We start from the raw sequence: 16,369 nt of genomic DNA, 5'->3' as shown, positions 1-16,369 counted from the left end.
TCACACAGTCAGCTACCTCATTGCGCCTCTTTTTTTCTTTGCGTCATGTGCTGATTGGGGAGGGTTTTTTGGAAGGGACATCCTGCGTGACACTGCAGTGCCACTCCTAAATGGGCCCGGTGTTTGTGTCGGCCACTAGGGTCGCTAATCTTACTCACACAGTCAGCTACCTCATTGCGCCTCTTTTTTTCTTTGCGTCATGTGCTGATTGGGGAGGGTTTTTTGGAAGGGACATCCTGCGTGACACTGCAGTGCCACTCCTAAATGGGCCCGGTGTTTGTGTCGGCCACTAGGGTCGCTAATCTTACTCACACAGTCAGCTACCTCATTGCGCCTCTTTTTTTCTTTGCGTCATGTGCTGATTGGGGAGGGTTTTTTGGAAGGGACATCCTGCGTGACACTGCAGTGCCACTCCTAAATGGGCCCGGTGTTTGTGTCGGCCACTAGGGTCGCTTATCTTACTCACACAGTCAGCTACCTCATTGCGCCTCTTTTTTTCTTTGCGTCATGTGCTGATTGGGGAGGGTTTTTTGGAAGGGACATCCTGCGTGACACTGCAGTGCCACTCCTAGATGGGCCAGGTGTTTGTGTCGGCCACTAGTGTCGCTTAGCTTAGTCATCCAGCGACCTTGGTGCAAATTTTAGGACTAAAAATAATATTGTGAGGTGTGAGGTATTCAGAATAGACTGAAAATGAGTGGAAATTATGGTTTTTGAGGTTAATAATAATATGGGATCAAAATGACCCCCAAATTCTATGATTTAAGCTGTTTTTTAGTGTTTTTTAAAAAAACACCCGAATCCAAAACACACCCGAATCCGACAAAAAAAATTCGGTGAGGTTTTGCCAAAACGCGGTCGAACCCAAAACACGGCCGCGGAACCGAACCCAAAACCAAAACACAAAACCCGAAAAATTTCAGGCGCTCATCTCTAGTTTATACAACATAATGGTGGGTGGGAGGGCCCAAGGACAATTCCATCTTGCACCTCTTTTTTCTTTAATTTATCTTTGCATCATGTGATGTTTGGGGCCAATTTTTTTTAAGTGCCATCCTGTCTGACACTGCAGTGCCACTCCTAGATGGGCCAGGTGTTTGTGCCGGCCACTTGGGTCGCTTAGCTTAGTCATCCAGCGACCTCGGTGCAAATTTTAGGACTAAAAACAATATTGTGAGGTGTTCAGAATAGACTGGAAATGAGTGGAAATTATGGTTATTGAGGTTAATAATACTATGGGATCAAAATGACCCCCAAATTCTATGATTTAAGCTGTTTTTGAAATAATACACCCGAATCCAAAACACACCCGAATCCGACAAAAAATTTTCAGGGAGGTTTTGCCAAAACGCGTCCGAATCCAAAACACGGCCGCGGGACCGAATCCAAAACCAAAACACAAAACCCGAAAAATGTCCGGTGCACATCTCTAATAATTATATACTGTATAAAATAAAGTCACTTTTGTCTTTGCTTGTACCACATGAGCTGCTGTGTTTAAAACAGGGTAACACAAAAGGAACGTTCTTGATTTGTTTTTATAGTCGCAGCCCTTTGTCGGAATTCCCTTCAAGCAATGTGCCGTAGTTGGAAATGGTGGAATACTAACCAACAGTAGCTGCGGGGCCGAAATCGACCAATCAGATTTTGTCTTTAGGTAAGATCCAATTAATCAATACAACTTTTCTGATATTAACGTAACGGAATTGAAAACATGCAAATTGCTTGTATGCGAAAGTGCATGTGTATGTATTTCTTTAAGATGTATACACCAGGGTTAGTGAAGAGCTAGTTATCTCGCCCACAGTGAGATGTACTTTGAGTTTCTTTACTTCAGCAGCGCACATTGCATTGTTTAATTAGATGGTTTTTTTTTAAACGTATAGTCTTTAAATAGAGCGGGGATAAGTATGGTCAATTCATTCCGTACTGTGGTGTAGTTGGGGGCAATAGTTGGGATACAACCAGTGGGGATTAGTATGATTTGCCAATGGACGGGATGCCGGCAGTAATAATACCAACAGCGGCATCCCATCCATCAGAATCCTGACAACCCCCCAGTAAGGCCCCTAATCCTCCTCTGCCCCCTACCCTAACCATAATCCTTGTGGGTGCATAACCCTAACCCTCCATGGTGGTGCCAAACCCTAACCCTCCTTTCCCCGCTGCCGAACCCTAACCCTTCCCACTTGATACCTAACCCTAACCTCTTCTACTATATGCCTAACCCTAACCCTCCCTGGTGGTGCCTAACCCTCCCTCCCTGGTGGTGCCTAACCCTAACCCTCCCTGGTGGTGCCTAACCCTAACCCTCCCTTCTCTGCTGCCTAACCCTAGATCTTCCCGCTTGATACCTAACCCTAACCTCCTCTACTATATGCCTAACCCTCCCTCCCTGATGGTGCCTAACCCTAACCCTCCCTTCTCTGCTGCCTAACCCTTACCCTCCCTGATGGTGCCTAACCCTGACCCTCCCTGGTGGTGCCTAACCCTAACCCTCCCTTCTCTGCTGCCTAACCCTAACTCTTCCCGCTTGATACCTAACCTTAACCTCCTCTTCTATATGCCTAACTCTCTCTCCCTGGTCCCTAACCCTAATCTAACCGCCCCGCAGCATAACCCTAACCCCCCTTCTTCTGCCTAAACCTAACCTCCCCCCTCCCCTGCGTCAGGAAGCCAGCGCATCCTGATGTCTGGACGATTGGGATGCCGGCGGTCAGTAATGTGACGCCAGCATCCCGTGCGACATCAGTATCTCGACGCCGGCATTGCCTCCTACTTCGGGATCCCGTTTGTCAGGAAGCTAACTGCTTCCCAGCCAGTGTACTGTATTATAATAGGTGGCATATGTGGAAACCAGACTTAAGAGTATCCTGCTATATGCACCCTAGGGTTCCAGCAGGGGACTGAAATACTATGCAGGGTGGGAGAAAGGACATCCAACCATGAATCTCCTGTCCCCCACTGCACACCCCACTGCGGTGTCGGTGGATGATTAGGCACAGTGCTGCATAACACAGCTTCTTGTGTGCAGTCTATGCAGAGCGGTAGTATCAGCGGGAGTCACTGGCATTCTGCACAGTTCTTTCCCATATGGCGCAGCAGCCGAGCCAGCTACTTTGAGGAAGACTATAGTCCTTCTCCACTGAACACTGCAACATAAACGCATGGGTGGGGAGTGTGGCAATGGTATAGCCTGGAGAACATATAATGCCTCTTGAAGTGATGATGATCCCAGTTTGGCATATCTGACAACATTGATACATGCAGAAAAGGGATAAATATGTCTCCTCCTTGATATGACCAAACCTGCCCCCAGTTAGCTTCAAAAATGGCACATTTGGGTTAAGCTTGATCAAGTACGCTTAATAAAGGGAATCGTTTGGCAGTAGCTTGTGAATCAGTGACTCTCAATAGCAATATTAAGACCATGCAAACAGTGAAGTCCACAGATTTTTTCTATGGTTACAATTGTTCTTAATGCTGGTCTTACACTATACAATTATCTGGCAGATAATCTGCCAGATCTGTCTGGTTGGAAAGAAAATCTGTCAATGGATAAAAGCAAATAACAATCAAATATTTGCTCCTAAACACTGGAAAATGGACAAAACCTGTCAATCGGACAAATTGGTTAAATTGTTTGGAAGCAAATGGTCGCTTGTCATTTGTTCTCATCCACTACCAGATTTTCATTCCAACCAGCCAGATCTGGCAGATTATCTGACAGATAATTATAGTGTATTCCCAGCATAAGGAAAGTCAGTTTTTCAAGAAGTAGGATGGAAATAATCCATCATATTTTCTTTTTCTATAAAGCAGTTCTTTAGTGCTGTGGTGAAAAACATGTTAATACAGGTTGAGTCTCCCTTATCCAAAATGCTTGGGACCAGAGGTATTTTGGATATGGGATTTTTCCGTATTTTGGAATAATTGCATACCACAATGAGATATCATGGTGATGGGACCTAAATCTAAGCACAGAATGCATTTATGTTTCATATACACCTTATACACACAGCCTGAAGGTCATTTTAGCCAATATTTTTTATAACTTTGTGCATTACACAAAGTGTGTCTACATTCACACAATTCATTTATGTTTCTTATACACCTTATACACACAGCCTGAAGGTCATTTAATACAATGTTTTTAATAACTTTGTGTATTAAACAAAGTTTATGTACATTGAGCCATCAGAAAACAAAGGTTTCACTATCTCATTCTCACTCAAAAAAGTCCGTATTTCGGAATATTTGGATATGGGATACTCAACCTGTATAATATTAGCTCTGATTTTTAGATAGCTATTTAAGTCTATTGGCCTGAGGTAAATGCAGATGCATTTGCGATTTATCTTTTTACGTATGTAGCGCTACTGTGAATTTATGCTAGTGCTGCAGACAATGGAATTCATTCAGAGTCTTCCACTGGCTGTGTCTCTAACCTGCTGCTTTGCTTAAAAAGTTGCACCATCGGTCGCACATCGGTTGCACCAGTGAATATTAGAGCAGCCCTATAGTTGCTCAGAATGTCCGTTAAATGTCCGCCGGTGCCAGTGCAATTGCGTATTTGGATGCAGTCGCTGGCCACGACGCACACGCATCTGGCTAGCCGCACCCCTTTTACCAAATGCGCGACCCAGATACTTGCAATAGAATACTGCGACTAAAATTGACACTGTGGCCGCCTCTTTATCAGTCCCTGTATATTTTATAAAGAACACTTATAAAGTAAATAAAAATAAAATTTCTCTATCGTCCTAAGTGGATGCTGGGGTTCCTGAAAGGACCATGGGGAATAGCGGCTCCGCAGGAGACAGGGCACAAAAGTAAAGCTTTTACAGGTCAGGTGGTGTGTACTGGCTCCTCCCCCTATGACCCTCCTCCAGACTCCAGTTAGATTTTTGTGCCCGGCCGAGAAGGGTGCAATTCTAGGTGGCTCTCATAAAGAGCTGCTTAGAGAGTTTAGCTTAGGTTTTTTTTTATTTTACAGTGATTCCTGCTGGCAACAGGATCACTGCAACGAGGGACAGAGGGGAGAAGAAGTGAACTCACCTGCGTGCAGGATGGATTGGCTTCTTGGCTACTGGACATGAAGCTCCAGAGGGACGATCACAGGTACAGCCTGGATGGTCACCGGAGCCACGCCGCCGGCCCCCTCACAGATGCTGAAGCAAGAAGAGGTCCAGAATCGGCGGCTGAAGACTCCTGCAGTCTTCTTAAGGTAGCGCACAGCACTGCAGCTGTGCGCCATTTTCCTCTCAGCACACTTCACACGGCAGTCACTGAGGGTGCAGGGCGCTGGGAGGGGGGCGCCCTGGGAGGCAAATGAAAACCTTTAAAAAGGCTAAAAATACCTCACATATAGCCCCAGAGGCTATATGGAGATATTTACCCCTGCCTAAATGAACTAAATAGCGGGAGACGAGCCCGCCGGAAAAGGGGCGGGGCCTATCTCCTCAGCACACGGCGCCATTTTCTGTCACAGCTCCGCTGGTCAGGAAGGCTCCCAGGTCTCTCCCCTGCACTGCACTACAGAAACAGGGTATAACAGAGAGGGGGGGCAAAATAAATGGCAATATATCAATATAAAAGCAGCTATAAGGGAGCACTTAATCATAAGGCTATCCCTGTCATATATAGCGCTTTTTGGTGTGTGCTGGCAGACTCTCCCTCTGTCTCCCCAAAGGGCTGGTGGGTCCTGTCTTCGTATAGAGCATTCCCTGTGTGTCTGCTGTGTGTCGGTACGTGTGTGTCGACATGTATGAAGACGTTATTGGTGTGGAGGCGGAGCAATTGCCAAATATGAGGATGTCACCTCCTAGGGGGTCGACACCAGAATGGATGCCTTTATTTGTGGAATTACGGGATAGCGTCAACTCGCTTAAGCAGTCGTTTGCCGACATGAGGCGGCCGGACACTCAATTAGTGCCTGTCCAGGCGCCTCAAACACCGTCAGGGGCTGTAAAACGCCCCTTGCCTCAGTCGGTCGACACAGACCCAGACACAGGCACTGATTCCGGTGGTGAAGGTGACGAATCAACCGTATTTTCCAGTAGGGCCACACGTTATATGATTTTGGCAATAAAGGAGATGTTACATTTAGCTGATACTACAGGTACCACTAAACAGGGTATTATGTGGGGTGTGAAAAAACTACCAGTAGTTTTTACCGAATCAGAAGAATTAAATGACGTGTGTGATGAAGCGTGGGGTGCCCCGATAAAAAACTGCTAATTTCAAAGAAGTTATTGGCTTTATACCCTTTCCCGCCAGAGGTTAGGGAGCGCTGGGAAACACCTCCTAGGGTGGACAAAGCGCTAACACGCTTATCAAAACAAGTGGCGTTACCCTCTCCTGAGACGGCCGCACTTAAAGATCCATCAGATAGGAGGATGGAAAATATCCAAAAAGGTATATACACACATGCAGGTGTTATACTACGACCAGCTATTGCGACTGCCTGGATGTGCAGTGCTGGGGTAGTTTGGTCAGAGTCCCTGATCGAAAATATTGATACCCTGGACGGGGACAATATTTTACTGTCGTTAGAACAAATAAAGGATGCATTTCTTTATATGCGTGATGCACAGAGAGATATCTGCACACTGGCATCACGGGTAAGTGCTATGTCCATTTCGGCCAGAAGAGCTTTATGGACACGACAGTGGACAGGCGATGCGTAGAGGAGTTATTTGGGGTCGGTCTATCGGATTTGGTGGCCACGGCTACGGCCGGGAAATCCACCTTTCTACCTCAAGTCACTCCCCAACAGAAAAAGGCACCGACTTTTCAACCGCAGCCTTTTCGTTCCTTTAAAAATAAGAGAGCAAAGGGCTATTCATATCTGCCACGAGGCAGAGGACGAGGGAAGAGACAGCAACAGGCAGCTCCTTCCCAGGAACAGAAGCCCTCCCCGGCTTCTACAAAAGCCTCAGCATGACGCTGGGGCTTCGCAAGCGGACTTGGGGGCGGTAGGCGGTCGTCTCAAAAATTACAGCGCGCAGTGGGCTCACTCGCAGGTAAATCCCTGGATCCTGCAGATAATATCTCAGGGGTACAGGTTGAAATTAGAGACAGAGCCACCTCGCCGTTTCCTGAAGTCGGCTTTACCAACGTCCCCCTCAGAAAGGGAGACGGTTTTGGAAGCCATTCACAAGCTGTATTCTCAGCAGGTGATAGTCAAGGTACCTCTTCTACAACAAGGGAAGGGTATTATTCCACTCTTTTTGTGGTACCGAAGCCGGATGGCTCGGTAAGGCCTATTCTAAATCTGAAGTCCTTGAACCTGTACATAAAGAAGTTCAAGTTCAAGATGGAGTCACTCAGAGCAGTGATAGCGAACCTGGAAGAAGGGGACTTTATGGTATCCTTGGACATCAAGGATGCGTATCTCCACGTTCCAATTACCCCTCACACCAGGGGTACCTCAGGTTCGTTGTACAAAACTGTCACTATCAGTTTCAGACGCTGCCGTTTGGTTTGTCCACGGAACCTCGGGTCTTTACAAAGGTAATGGCCGAGATAATATTTCTTCTTCGAAGAAAAGGCGTATTAATTATCCCATACTTGGACGATCTCCTAATAAGGGCAAGGTCCAGAGAACAGCTAGAGATGGGTTTAGCACTATCTCAAGAGGTGCTAAAGCAGCACGGATGGATTCTGAATATTCCAAAATCCCAATTAATGCCGACAACTCGTCTGCTGTTCCTGGGGATGATTCTGGACACAGTTCAGAAAAAGGTTTTTCTTCCCGAAGAAAAAGCCAAGGAGTTATCTGACCTGGTCAGGAACCTCCTAAAACCAGGAAAGGTGTCTGTACATCAATGCACAAGAGTCCTGGGAAAAAATGGTAGCTTCTTACGAAGCAATCCCTTTCGGCAGATTCCATGCAAAGGGATCTGTTGGACAAATGGTCAGGGTCGCATCTTCGGATGCACCTGCGGATAACCCTGTCGCCGAGGACAAGGGTATCCCTTCTGTGGTGGTTGCAGGAGGCTCATCTATTGGAGGGCCGCAGATTCGGCATGCAGGATTGGATCCTGGTGACCACGGATGCCAGCCTGAGAGGCTGGGGAGCAGTCACACAGGGAAGAAATTTCCAGGGAGTGTGGTCGAGCCTGAAAAAGTCTCTTCACATAAGCATTCTGGAACTAAGAGCAATCTACAATGCTCTAAGCCAGGCGGAACCTCTGCTTCAAGGAAGACCGGTGTTGATCCAGTCGGACAACATCACGGCAGTCGCCCATGTAAACAGACAGGGCGGCACAAGAAACAGAATGGCAGAAGCTGCCAGGATCCTTCGCTGGGCGGAGAATCACGTGATAGCACTGTCAGCAGTATTCATCCCGGGCGTGGACAACTGGGAAGCAGACTTCCTCAGCAGACACGACCTTCACCCGGGAGAGTGGGTACTTCATCCAGAAGTTTTCCACATGCTATTAAACCGTTGGGTAAAACCAATGGTGGACATGATGGCGTCTCGCCTCAACAAGACACTGGACAAGTATTGCGCCAGGTCAAGAGATCCGCAGGCAATAGCTGTGGACGCGTTGGTAACACCTTGGGTGTACCAGTCCGTATATGTGTTTCCTCCTCTGCCTCTCATACCAAAGGTATTGAGGATTATACGGCAAGGAGGAGTAAGACTAGTGGCTCCGGATTGGCCAAGAAGGACTTGGTACCCGGAACTTCAAGAGATGGTCACGGACGATCCGTGGCCTCTACTTCTGAGAAGGGACCTGCTTCAGCAGGGTCCTTGTCTTTTTCAAGACTTACCGCGGCTGCGTTTGACGGCATGGCGTTTGAATGCCAGATCCTAAAAGGAAAAGGCATTCCAGAAGAAGTCATTCCTACCTTGATAAAGGCAAGGAAGGAAGTCACCGCGAAGCATTATCGCCGTATTTGGCGAAAATATGTTGCGTGGTGCGAGCAGCGGAGTGCTCCGATGGAGGAATTTCAACTGGGTCGTTTTCCTACATTTCCTGCAATCAGGATTGTCTATGGGTCTCAAATTGGGATCTATTAAGGTTCAAATTTCGGCCCTATCAATATTCTTCCAAAAAGAATTGGCCTCAGTCCCTGAGGTCCAGATTTTTATCAAAGGAGTACTGCATATACAGCCTCCTGTGGTGCCTAAGGTGGCACCGTGGGATCTAAATGTAGTTTTAGATTTCCTCAAATCCAATTGGTTTGAACCACTAAAGAATGTGGATTTGAAATATCTCACATGGAAAGTGACTATGTTACTGGCCCTGGCTTCGGCCGGGAGAGTATCTGAACTGGCGGCTTTGTTTTATAAAAGCCCTTATTTAATTTTCCATTCGACATAGGGCAGAGCTGCGGACGCGTCCGCATTTTCTCCCTAAGGTGGTATCAGCGTTTCACCTGAACCAGCCTATTGTAGTGCCTGCGGCTACAGACGACTTGAAGGACTCCAAGTTGTTGGACGTTGTCAGAGCCTTAAAAATATACATTTAAAGGACGGCTGGAGTCAGAAAATCTGACTCGCTGTTTATACTGTATGCACCCAACAAGTTGGGTGCACCTGCTTCTAAGCAGTCGATTGCTCGTTGGATTTGTAACAAAATTCAACTTGTACATTCTGTGGCAGGCCTGCCACAGCCTAAATCTGTTAAGGCCCATTCCGCAAGGAAGGTGGGCTCATCCTGGGCGGCTGCCCGAGGGGTCTCGGCATTACAACTCTGCCGAGCAGCTACGTGGTCAGGGGAGAACACGTTTGTAAATTTTTACAAATTTGATACCCTGGCAAAGGAGGACCTGGAGTTCTCTCATTCGGTGCTGCAGAGTCATCCGCACTCTCCCGCCCGTTTGGGAGCTTTGGTATAATCCCCATGGTCCTTTCAGGAACCCCAGCATCCACTTAGGACGATAGAGAAAATAAGAATTTACTTACCGATAATTCTATTTCTCGGAGTCCGTAGTGGATGCTGGGCGCCCATCCCAAGTGCGGATTATCTGCAATACTTGTACATAGTTATTGTTAACTAATTCGGGTTATTGTTTAGGAAGCCATCTTTCAGAGGCTCCTCTGTTATCATACTGTTAACTGGGTTTAGATCACAAGTTGTACGGTGTGATTGGTGTGGCTGGTATGAGTCTTACCCGGGATTCAAAATCCTCCCTTATTGTGTACGCTCGTCCGGGCACAGTACCTAACTGGAGTCTGGAGGAGGGTCATAGGGGGAGGAGCCAGTACACACCACCTGACCTGTAAAAGCTTTACTTTTGTGCCCTGTCTCCTGCGGAGCCGCTATTCCCCATGGTCCTTTCAGGAACCCCAGCATCCACTACGGACTCCGAGAAATAGAATTATCGGTAAGTAAATTCTTATTATTTATGAATGAGATAAAATTAGGACTATCCATGAACTATTAAAAAATGTGTTAATTTTCATTTTAATCAGTCGATTTCTAATTCCTTTATCGGTAGATTTAAATCTAACAACATATTATTGCTGTTCCGCAGTTGTGCACACGATAAATAAAGGAAGAAATGTATGCTCTTGTATTCTTTATTAACAGTAATAAATGATACCAGTAAAAGCACTTAGTTATTTTTCAAAAGGCTGCTGAGCAAGCGCCATTATTTATGGGCCATATTAATTTTTTTAATCTCCTGATCTCATTGTAGCGCTGGTCTTTAGAGCACAGTTTAGCAGGGTAAAGTAATATGATAAATTTTTGATTGTAGATAATACTACTGCTGTAAATCGTTAAATTGTAATGACTTGTTAGATTAAAGAACACTTGAGATCTGGAGTACATTAAGTCATTGTCCTTTGCTTTGTTCTTGAACAACTTACGACATTACAGTTTATATCCGTGACTCAAGCGATTAATGATATATTAACTGGAGATGAACGTCACTTATCCTTTGAGATCTGAACTCCTGTAAGTCTTGCGGCAAGAAGAAAAACGCTGGAAGTCGCGGTGTATTGTCAGAACAGGATACAAATAAGCATAGTCCACATATGTGTCCTTTTGATTGGAATAGAACCAAACATAGTAAGTAAAGTCTGCACTGCAGGGCAGACACAGACATATAACAATAACTTATTGGTTTAAGTACTATTGTGTGGCATAATGTGTGTATGGGGGCACCGCAACACCATGGGGGCAGTGTTGATATGAGGGCCCCCTCTCTTAGGTGCCCCCCAAAGACTTAATCCGGCCCTGCCAGTGACCACTGTATCTCCACAACAGCACACGACAGTTTGCTCGCTGCTGCTGCAGTGACATTACCTGAACCCAGAGAAGGCCACCTGTGCAGTGAGACGGCTTCCTGCAGTGACCACTGACCTAATACAGTGTAGCAGCGGCGCTCCCGCAAACTCCCGATATACCCGGGCTGACTCACCCCAGAGGTGACTTCTGGCCCAGTGTCCACTTTACAGTACAGCTTACTGCTCAGGCAGCCACTGTCAGAAGGAGGATGTCAGTAACTCCCTCAACCCTGGCACACCCTGTTGGAGCCATCCCCTGCCAGAAGGGTGATGACGGCACTCCTCGACTTTGATCCCAGCCAACCCCGCGCTGGAGGTAAGCATTGCAGCCTTGCATGTTCCCCCTTCTCTTGTATTGATAAATGCCCCACAGGTTTGTTGCCCAGAGGCCCCACAAACCTTAAACCGTCCATAAAGGTAGCGCAGTATTGTGGTGTGGGGAGGTAGTCTGGGGACCAGTGAAATAGTGTGGAGATGTAGTGTAGGACGTTAGCTTAGTAATATACTGCAGTCTGCGGGGATGTAGTGTGGGGAGTTAGCTTAGTAATATACTGCAGGGATGTAGTGTGGGGAGGTAGCATAGTGATATACCGCAGGGATGTAGTGTGGGGAGGTAGCATAGTGATATACCGCAGGGATGTAGTGTGGGGAGTTAGCTTGGTAATATACTGCAGGGATGTAGTGTGGGGAGGTAGCATAGTGATATACCGCAGGGATCTAGTGTGGGGAGGTAGCGTAGTGATATACCGCAGGGATGTAGTGTGGGGAGGTAGCATAGTGATATACGGTAGGGAGGTAGCCTAGTGATGTAGTGTGGGGAGGTATAGTGTGGAGATGTAGTGTGGTAAGGTAACATAGTGATATACGGTGGGGACGTAGCATAGTGATGTAGTGTGGGGAGGTATAGTGTGGAGATGTAGTGTGGTGAGGTAACAGTGATATACGGTGGGGAGGTAGCATAGTGATGTAGTGTGGGGAGGTATAGTGTGGAGATGTAGTGTGGTGAGGTATAGTGTGGAGATGTAGTGTGGTGAGGTATAGTGTGGAGATGTAGTGTGGGGAGGTATAGTGTGGAGATGTAGTGTGGGGAGGTATAGTGTGGAGATGTAGTGTGGTGAGGTATAGTGTGGAGATGTAGTGTGGTGAGGTATAGTGTGGAGATGTAGTGTGGGGAGGTATAGTGTGGAGATGTAGTGTGGGGAGGTAGCATAGTGATATACGGTGGGGAGGTAGCATAGTGATGTAGTGTGGGGAGGTATAGTGTGTAGATGTAGTGTGGTGAGGTAACATAGTGATATACGGTGGGGAGGTAGCATAGTGATGTAGTGTGGGGAGGTATAGTGTGGAGATGTAGTGTGGTGAGGTATAGTGTGGAGATGTAGTGTGGTGAGGTATAGTGTGGAGATGTAGTGTGGGGAGGTATAGTGTGGAGATGTAGTGTGGGGACGTATAGTGTGGAGATGTAGTGTGGTGAGGTATAGTGTGGAGATGTAGTGTGGTGAGGTATAGTGTGGAGATGTAGTGTGGGGAGGTATAGTGTGGAGATGTAGTGTGGGGAGGTAGCATAGTGATATACGGTGGGGAGGTAGCATAGTGATGTAGTGTGGGGAGGTATAGTGTGTAGATGTAGTGTGGTGAGGTAACATAGTGATATACGGTGGGGAGGTAGCATAGTGATGTAGTGTGGGGAGGTATAGTGTGGAGATGTAGTGTGGTGAGGTAACAGTGATATACGGTGGGGAGGTAGCATAGTGATGTAGTGTGGGGAGGTATAGTGTGGAGATGTAGTGTGGTGAGGTAACAGTGATATACGGTGGGGAGGTAGCATAGTGATGTAGTGTGGGGAGGTATAGTGTGGAGATGTAGTGTGGTGAGGTAGCATAGTGATATACGGTGGGGAGGTAGCATAGTGATGTAGTGTGGGGAGGTATAGTGTGGAGATGTAGTGTGGTGAGGTAACAGTGATATACGGTGGGGAGGTAGGATAGTGATGTAGTGTGGGAAGGTATAGTGTGGAGATGTAGTGTGGTGAGGTAACATAGTGATATACGGTGGGGAGGTAGCATAGTGATGTAGTGTGGGGAGGTATAGTGTGGAGATGTAGTGTGGTGAGGTAGCATAGTGATACACGGTGGGGAGGTAGCATAGTGATGTAGTGTGGGGAGGTATAGTGTGGAGATGTAGTGTGGTGAGGTAGCATAGTGATATATGGTGGGGAGGTAGCATAGTGATGTAGTGTGGGGTGGTATAGTGTGGAGATGTAGTGTGGTGAGGTAACATAGTGATATACGGTGGGGAGGTTACATAGTGATGTAGTGTGGGGAGGTATAGTGTGGAGATGTAGTGTGGTGAGGTAAGATAGTGATATACGGTGGGTTAGGTAGCATAGTGATGTAGTGTGGGGAGGTATAGTGTGGAGATGTAGTGTGGTGAGGTAACATAGTGATATACGGTGGGTTAGGTAGCATAGTGATGTAGTGTGGGGAGGTAACAGTGATATACGGTGGGGAGGTAGGATAGTGATGTAGTGTGGGGAGGTATAGTGTGGAGATGTATAGTGTGGTGAGGTATCATAGTGATACGGTGGGGAGGCAGCATAGTGATGTAGTGTGGGGAGGTATATATAGGGTGGAGATGTAGTGTGGTGAGGTAGCATAGTGATATACGGTGGGGAGGTAGCATAGTGATGTAGTGTGGGGAGGTATAGTGTGGAGATGTAGTGTGGTGAGGTAACAGTGATATACGGTGGGGAGGTAGGATAGTGATGTAGTGTGGGGAGGTATAGTGTGGAGATGTAGTGTGGTGAGGTAACAGTGATATACGGTGGGGAGGTAGCATAGTGATGTAGTGTGGGGAGGTATAGTGTGGAGATGTATAGTGTGGTGAGGTAACAGTGATATACGGTGGGGAGGTAGGATAGTGATGTAGTGTGGGGAGGTATAGTGTGGAAATGTAGTGTGGTGAGGTAACAGTGATATACGGTGGGGAGGTAGCATAGTGATGTAGTGTGGGGAGGTATAGTGTGGAGATGTAGTGTGGTGAGGTAACAGTGATATACGGTGGGGAGGTAGCATAGTGATGTAGTGTGTGGAGGTATAGTGTGGAGATGTATAGTGTGGTGAGGTAGCATAGTGATACACGGTGGGGAGGTAGGATAGTGATGTAGTGTGGGGAGGTATAGTGTGGAGATGTAGTGTGAGTAGGTAGCATAGTGATGTACTATGGGAGTAGTTTGGGAGGTAGAAATAGTGATGTAGTGTGGGGTGGTAGTGCAGTGATATAGTATGTCACACTACCTGCCACGGCACATAGTAGGCCCTTCCTAAATTTCAGCTCCAGGCCCACGTGGACCTTAATCTGGCACTGCCCTTTATTGCCATACACCAGCGTGACTTTGGGGTATATGTACTAAGACTTGGAGAGTGATAAAGTCGATGGAGATAAAGTACCTGCCAATCAGATTTTAACTGCCATGTTACGTGCTGGGTTTGAAAAATGACAGTTAGGAGCTGGTTGGTTGGTATTGCCATCCACTTTATTTCTCTCCAAGTCTTAGTACATAGACCCCTAAAATGGATAAATCCAGATATTTTATGGTCCAGTTGAGTGCTCTAATCTCTTTTTTCTCTTACGTCCTAGAGGATACTGGGGTCCATATTAGTACCATAGGGTATAGACCGGTCCACTAGGAACCATGGGCACTTTAAGAATTTGATAGTGTGGGCTGGCTCCTCCCTCTATGCCCCTCCTACAAGACTCAGATTAGAAAATGTGCCCAGAGGAGCCGGTCACGCTTAGGAAGCTCCTGAAGAATTTTCTGCATTTATTTTCTATATTTTATTTTCAGGCAGGTCTGGTTGGCACCAGACTGTCTGCTTCGTGGGACTTAGGAAGGGGGAACGGCCCAACCTCCCTAGGGTTAATGGTCCCGTTCCCTACCGATGATGATGATGTATCATACCCAGAGGAGGGTAAGGTGGACTCGGGAGGGGGGGATGCAGCTTTGTCACAGAGTATTCAGGCCCTGTTAGAAGCTATTAGAGATGTCCTGCACATTCCTGATAAGGTGTCAGAGGACAAGGAGGAATCTTATTTTAATGTGAAAAAGAAATCCTCAGCTACTTTCCATGCATCTACAGGACACTGGACACTGAGCTCTTGAGTGTCCTATTCGCAAGCCCCACCGCGGCGAGCGTACAGATCCGCAGCACGCCACCTCTCCTAACAGAGCCAGAAGTCAGAAGAGTGGTGAATAAGTGGCGGGCGTCCCGGTTAGCAGGTCGCCGGCTGTAATGGCGGCACAAGGGTAGGAGTGCAGCGCTGACATGCAGGCTGCGCTCTAGGCTTCAGAGACACTGTGTGACCGCTGTGAGCGGCGAGCTGAAGCCACTAATGATACCCACACTGGCAGTACACTACAGGAGTTTTAACCCACGTAGAACAGAATATTTACCTCAGCCAGTTTAAAACACCTGGGAAGACCGCGCGCCATTAAGGGGGCAGGGCTTCACTATGAGCTGATCCTGCAGCTCACCAGCGCCATTTTCCTTCTGCAGCTATACACAGCCAGATTGGAAGGGAAGCGCAGCTCCTCCACAAGGACTCCAAAACACCTCAACAGTATCAGGGGGTCATAGCAGGGAGGGGAGCAATATTTGGTGTACTAAGCCCTATTAAGGATACTTAGTTTGCGACCCAGCTAAACTTGTTCTTTAGCTACAGGGGCGCAGTGTGGCTGGCTCCATTATACTTTGTGTCTCCCTGGAAGGGCTCTGTGTGGGTTAACTGTGCTTTTAACCTACATTCCTTCCTATGTGTGTGTGTTCTTTCACATTTACTATGTCAAAGTAGTGTGTATCATGCACAGCAGAATGTTTTTCTCAATCTGAGGGATCACTGCCGTGTACTCAGGATAGTACACATTCTCAGGCTAGTGGATCTGAACCAGTATGGTTAGATTCATTAAAAGGGATGATTTCAAATATTTCAAATAAATTATCCCAAAATGAGAAGGAGACGCAATTCTTAAGGCAATCTGTTGATGACCTGATGAATAGAGATTCAGTGGTCATTCCAGCGTCTCAGACCCCTGCCATTTGTCCGCAGAAGTGTACTCTGGCC

The 16,369-nt window shown here is 47.0% G+C and overlaps 1 protein-coding gene across 2 annotated transcripts in view; it reads left to right on the top strand.

Annotated features, from left to right (window-relative positions):
- The window catches only part of ST8SIA6 (ST8 alpha-N-acetyl-neuraminide alpha-2,8-sialyltransferase 6), a 302,017-nt gene that overhangs the window by 266,267 nt on the left and 19,381 nt on the right, over positions 1 to 16,369 (top strand). For both annotated transcript variants that reach the window (XM_063921531.1, XM_063921530.1), the window contains exon 6: positions 1,545 to 1,657. In XM_063921531.1, coding sequence (XP_063777601.1) covers positions 1,545 to 1,657 — 113 coding nt within the window. The remainder of the gene's footprint in view (positions 1 to 1,544; positions 1,658 to 16,369) is intronic.

Source organism: Pseudophryne corroboree, chromosome 5, assembly GCF_028390025.1.
Source record: "Pseudophryne corroboree isolate aPseCor3 chromosome 5, aPseCor3.hap2, whole genome shotgun sequence".
In the NCBI taxonomy this organism is placed as follows: domain Eukaryota; kingdom Metazoa; phylum Chordata; class Amphibia; order Anura; family Myobatrachidae; genus Pseudophryne; species Pseudophryne corroboree.
Note: the sequence above shows the minus strand (reverse complement) of the source record. Positions and strands in the feature narration are given on the sequence as shown.